The 5,125-nt window shown below is 33.2% G+C and overlaps 1 protein-coding gene across 1 annotated transcript in view; it reads left to right on the top strand.

Annotated features, from left to right (window-relative positions):
- Positions 1 to 352: 352 nt before the first annotated feature.
- Positions 353 to 5,125, top strand: part of LOC106477325 (inositol-trisphosphate 3-kinase homolog) — a gene marked incomplete at its 5' end in the record, with an annotated part of 6,348 nt that continues 1,575 nt past the window's right edge. Inside the window, 6 exons of the mRNA XM_013937908.2 lie at positions 353 to 627; positions 953 to 1,037; positions 2,752 to 2,898; positions 3,115 to 3,187; positions 3,748 to 3,883; positions 4,489 to 4,545. Coding sequence (XP_013793362.2) covers positions 353 to 627; positions 953 to 1,037; positions 2,752 to 2,898; positions 3,115 to 3,187; positions 3,748 to 3,883; positions 4,489 to 4,545 — 773 coding nt within the window. The remainder of the gene's footprint in view (positions 628 to 952; positions 1,038 to 2,751; positions 2,899 to 3,114; positions 3,188 to 3,747; positions 3,884 to 4,488; positions 4,546 to 5,125) is intronic.

Genomic DNA, 5,125 nt, shown 5'->3' with positions numbered 1-5,125 from the left:
CTCGAGTCCAGTTTACAAGTTTACTGTATGGCTGTGGGTAAACAACCAGAAACCAAAGTATTGTAGTTGTGTTAACAGCAGTTCTCATCCTAGTTGTGTGGGGGCTCGAGTCCAGTTTACAAGTTTACTGTATGGCTGTGGGTAAACAACCAGAAACCAAAATACTGGAAAAGATGGACTCAAATCACATCAGAAAAGTAAAAGAGTGCAGTGAATATATATAACAGGGGCTAATATTTCAACAACGTATGTTGTTTCTAGTTATAAATGTTGGCCTGACTTACAGGTCGGTTCTTTGACTATTAATCTGATAAAACTCCCCCCCCCATACCCTCTACACACAAAAAAAAAGTATTAATTGTTCAAAATTCTTCTTCGCAGGTTACAGCTAACGGGGAAGCTCAATCAGTGGAACTAACCATTAAACAAAAGCATGGTAGACTGGCTGAGTCTAACAAGAAAGGTGTTAACAACAAATGGAGGCAGATTGCTCAGAGAGCCTTTGGTCAGAAAACAAAGCTTTCTGAAAGTTCTGATAGTGGCGTTTCACTACAGTCTTCAGAGAAGAGCAAGTCGGTTGAGAACTTTGAGCTGGAAGAACTGACTCTATTACAGATCCTGGCTGTTGTAAGTACTGTTTGAATGTTACTCAGTCTTAAACCAAATGAGGCTCAACAGGGAATTATCTAGTCCAGATAATGTAATGTTCTAAACTTATAAAACACGCCACAGTAAAACTCAGTTGTTTCTCGAGAAAAGTGATACGTTTTGTTATTACAACACGTCATTTTCATGTTTAGTTTTGTGCGGTTTCAAATTAACAGAAATAATTCATATTAATCACATGGTAATGATATAATTAACTTTAAACCTTTTAAAACAAAACTGAAAATCTAAGAAGGAATATGTGGTCTGCATAATATTTTAATTACACTTTTCATTGTCTGTGCAGAAAGCCCTAGAACTTAGTGCCCCTGCTAGTGACGTATTACTCCGAAACAGAAGAAAAAATTGGATACAACTCTCTGGTCATGAAGGTAAGTCAGATTTCTAAGTACAATTCTCTGACTATGAAGGTAAGTCAGATTTCTAAGTGCAACTCTCTGTTGTACTTAGAAATCTGACTTACCTTCATAGTTTCTCTGGTCATGAAGGTAAGTCAGATTTCTAAGTACAACTCTCTGACTATGAAGGTAAGTCAGATTTCTAAGTACAATTCTCTGACTATGAAGGTAAGTCAGATTTCTAAGTACAACTCTCTGACTATGAAGGTAAGTCAGATATCTAAGTACAATTCTCTGACTATGAAGGTAAGAATCAGTTTTCCATTCATAAGTGTAAAAATAACTAATCTAGTCAAAACTTTGAAACTGTTAATTGTGAAGGTTTTATTATCAGTTATGTGTTTACAACTAGAGTTATTACAGCAAGATATGTTTTCACAACTACAGTTATTACGGTAAGACATGTCTCACAACTATAGTTATTACAGTAAGATGTGTTTAAAAACTATAGTTATTACAGTAAGATATGTTTCACAACTATAGTTATTACAGTAAGCTATGTTTCACAACTACAGTTATTACAGTAAGACATGTCTTACAACTACAGTTATTACAGTAATACATGTCTCACAACTACAGTTATTACAGTAAGATATGTTTAAAAACTATAGTTATTACAGTAAGACATGTCTCACAACTAGTTATTACAGTAAGATATGTTTCACAACTACAGTTATTACAGTAAGACATGTCTCACAACTACAGTTATTACAGTAATACATGTCTCACAACTACAGTTATTACAGTAAGATATGTTTAAAAACTATAGTTATTACAGTAAGATATGTTTCACAACTATAGTTATTACAGTAAGCTATGTTTCACAACTACAGTTATTACAGTAAGACATGTCTCACAACTATAGTTATTACAGTAAGATATGTTTCACAACTATAGTTATTACAGTAAGATATGTTTCACAACTACAGTTATTACAGTAAGATATGTTTCACAACTACAGTTATTACAGTAAGATATGTTTCACAACTACAGTTATTACAGTAAGATATGTTTAAAAACTATAGTTATTACAGTAAGATATGTTTAAAAATTACAGTTATTACAGTAAGATATGTTTCACAACTATAGTTATTATAGTAAGATATGTTTCACAACTATAGTTATTACAGTAAGATATGTTTCAAAACTATAGTTATTACAGTAAGATATGTTTAAAAACTACAGTTATTACAGTAAGATATGTTTCACAACTGCAACTGTTTTTAGTAATCTGATTACGTCACCAATTTGGTAAACTCGGTGGTTATATCGAGAATTGTCGGATTATTTAATTCTCTGACCTTGAGCTTAAATTTGGCAATAGTAGGTTCTGGTTGTGGTCATGAAGGAAGTTCCGGCATTGCTAAGATATATTTGCATAAAAATTAACTTCCCTGTACTTATCAATATTTGTATTCCAGTCATGAATCTTTCCACACCTGTTTAGCTAGGTGTTTGTGTATCTTTACAGATTGCACAATGCATTTAAGATTGTGTTTACCAGTATATAGGCTTAACCTAACCTTACCTAGCTCTATTGGTCAAATACATAGGCCTAACACAAACAAGGCTTAGTTTCAATTGGTGATTAGATTTACTGGCTTTATTCAACTGTACATTAAGGTTTAAATGGTCAGCACGTGGTGGGAGTATATATATATATATATTTGATTACATCTTAACGTAGGAACTCTAGCGCCGGCAGGACCAGGGACGATCTGGAAGAAAGTAAGTGCCGATGACAGTGAAGTACAAGCTTATAAAAAGTTAATGACAGACATCACGGCAGACGTGGTTCCCCGATTCTACAGAGATGTTGAATATAATGGAGAAAGTATCCTTTCCAAGTTTTCTTGAAAGATTTGAGTGTAAATTACAACGGCCTATGAGCTCTTAGATTACGAGTTGGTTTTAAAAGACGAATCTTAATTTTAGGTGAGAATTAGTAATAATTATTCACTTATTTCTGTAAATTTTAAAGTTAAAGGTTGTTTCTTAGAGCCATAATCCTGAAGGGGAACTAGTTTTACCCTTGACCACCAATTATCAGACTTTATTGAAATGCAGGATCTTCTTTATCAGTTTTCAAGTCCGGCTGTCATGGACATCAAAATGGGAACAAGGTAATCAGTCAACATTTTGTTATTTTATACCCCTGGCGGCAACTTTAGGGACTCACAACGCTAAATTCCGGTGTTCGATTCCCTGCGGTGGACAGAGCGCAGATAGCCGCTTGTGCGGGTTTGCTCTGAAACAACATTTGCACGTTTTAGCGCAAAGCAATATAATGTCCGTCCCAGGATTCGAACCCCGGATTTTAGCGTTATAAACACCCGAAGCTTATCGCTGAGTCACATTAATTAAAACGCCTCAATATGATTAATAGGACTTAATTATTTGTACGTTTGTGTGTGTTTTAATTGAATGCTTTATTTTCTCTTTTTTTTTGTTTTGTTTTTCAAATCTGAGAATTTAAACATCTTAACTACTAGAAATGTAATGTTGTTTTTAAAACTGAACTAAAATATTTTTGGGGCACTGCCTTTAATAACTAAGACATCATTCTAAAACTATCTGCTGGAAACTGATTTCATTCATTCAGTGATTTCCAGAGTGATTTGGTGTTAAATAAGAATTCCTGCTTTTCACCTAGAATAATTTGAAAGTTGTTGTTTTTTTTTAGAACATTCCTTGAAAGTGAGGTACAGAACAGCAAGGCGAGATCAGATCTGTACCAGAAGATGGTTAAAATCGATCCTAACGCTCCTACGCCAGAGGAGAGAGAATCTGGAACTGTTACCAAACTGAGATACATGCAGGTATGAAATTGGATTATTTGATCAATAAATAACATCTAACATTCACTAATGTCGAGTAGTCTTTCCTTTTTGTTGCCTCCTTTATTAATTTCTCCTGGAAATATGAATGAAAACAAAAAAAAATTATTTGAATAAATACTTGCATAGTCTTTGATTAGGCGACCTGGGGTGCCATCTCTTGACAGATTTAGGAACTCTAAGCAAATCTCTCCTCGGAGTTTGGAAAAGTAGTTACGAAGGGGATGTCTTCCTTCTTCTATACTATAAGATATTCCAGTTGTAATTTATTTTTTTAGTTTTATTATTTTATTCTTACTGTGTGTGAGAGAGTAAGAGAAACAAAAGAGTATAACTTATGCTAAGAAATATATTTTTAAAGACTTTCAATAGCAAATGAATTAGAGACAAAAATATAGGTTCACGTATAAAAACACTAAATGGTTAATCGGTTTCGTGTACTTAGAACAATTATGTATTTACGGGGAAGCATGCGAGACTATGATATTACTATGGCAACACAAAACATCACCATAGCAACATAAAGTATGACCATATATACGTATGACCAGATTTCTACATTATCTTTCTTTCTCTCCTACGTGTAGTTTCGGGAAAATCTCAGTTCTTCGTCAATCCTAGGATTTAGAATCGAAGGTTTTAAGGTAAGGTACACGTTTCTAAATTTCTACATAATTTTTCTGTACCGATAAAATATGCAAGAAGCTAATTTAAGAAATTAAACCAAAATTGATTAGAATATTTTATGTTATCCGAAAACTGACTGATTAGGTTTAGGTTTTGGTAATAACGGGTCACATCACAACAGCCATGATATTGTTATTTTACGTATTGTTCAGTGTTTAGCAGGCATAAATATGACCTTACTTATTTTTCGGTGTTAAACAGGCATAAAAATACAACTTTACTTACTGTTCAGTGTTTATCAGCATAAAAATATGAATTCACTTATTGTTCAGTTCTCAGCAAGCATAAAAATATGACTTCACTTACTGTTCAGTGTTTATCAGCATAAAAATATGACATTTACTTATTTTTCAGTCGTCAGCAAGCATAAAAATATGACTTCACTTATTGTTAGAGCTTATCAGCATAAAAATATGACATGTACTTATTGTTCAGTGTTTATCAGCATAAACATATGACTTAACTTATTGTTCAGTGTTTATCAGCATAAAAATATGACTTCACTTATTGTTCAGTGCTTATAAGTATAAAAATATG

Source organism: Limulus polyphemus, unplaced genomic scaffold (assembly GCF_000517525.1).
Source record: "Limulus polyphemus unplaced genomic scaffold, Limulus_polyphemus-2.1.2 Scaffold14209, whole genome shotgun sequence".
NCBI lineage: Eukaryota > Metazoa > Arthropoda > Merostomata > Xiphosura > Limulidae > Limulus > Limulus polyphemus.
This window is presented reverse-complemented; position numbering and strand designations above follow the sequence as displayed.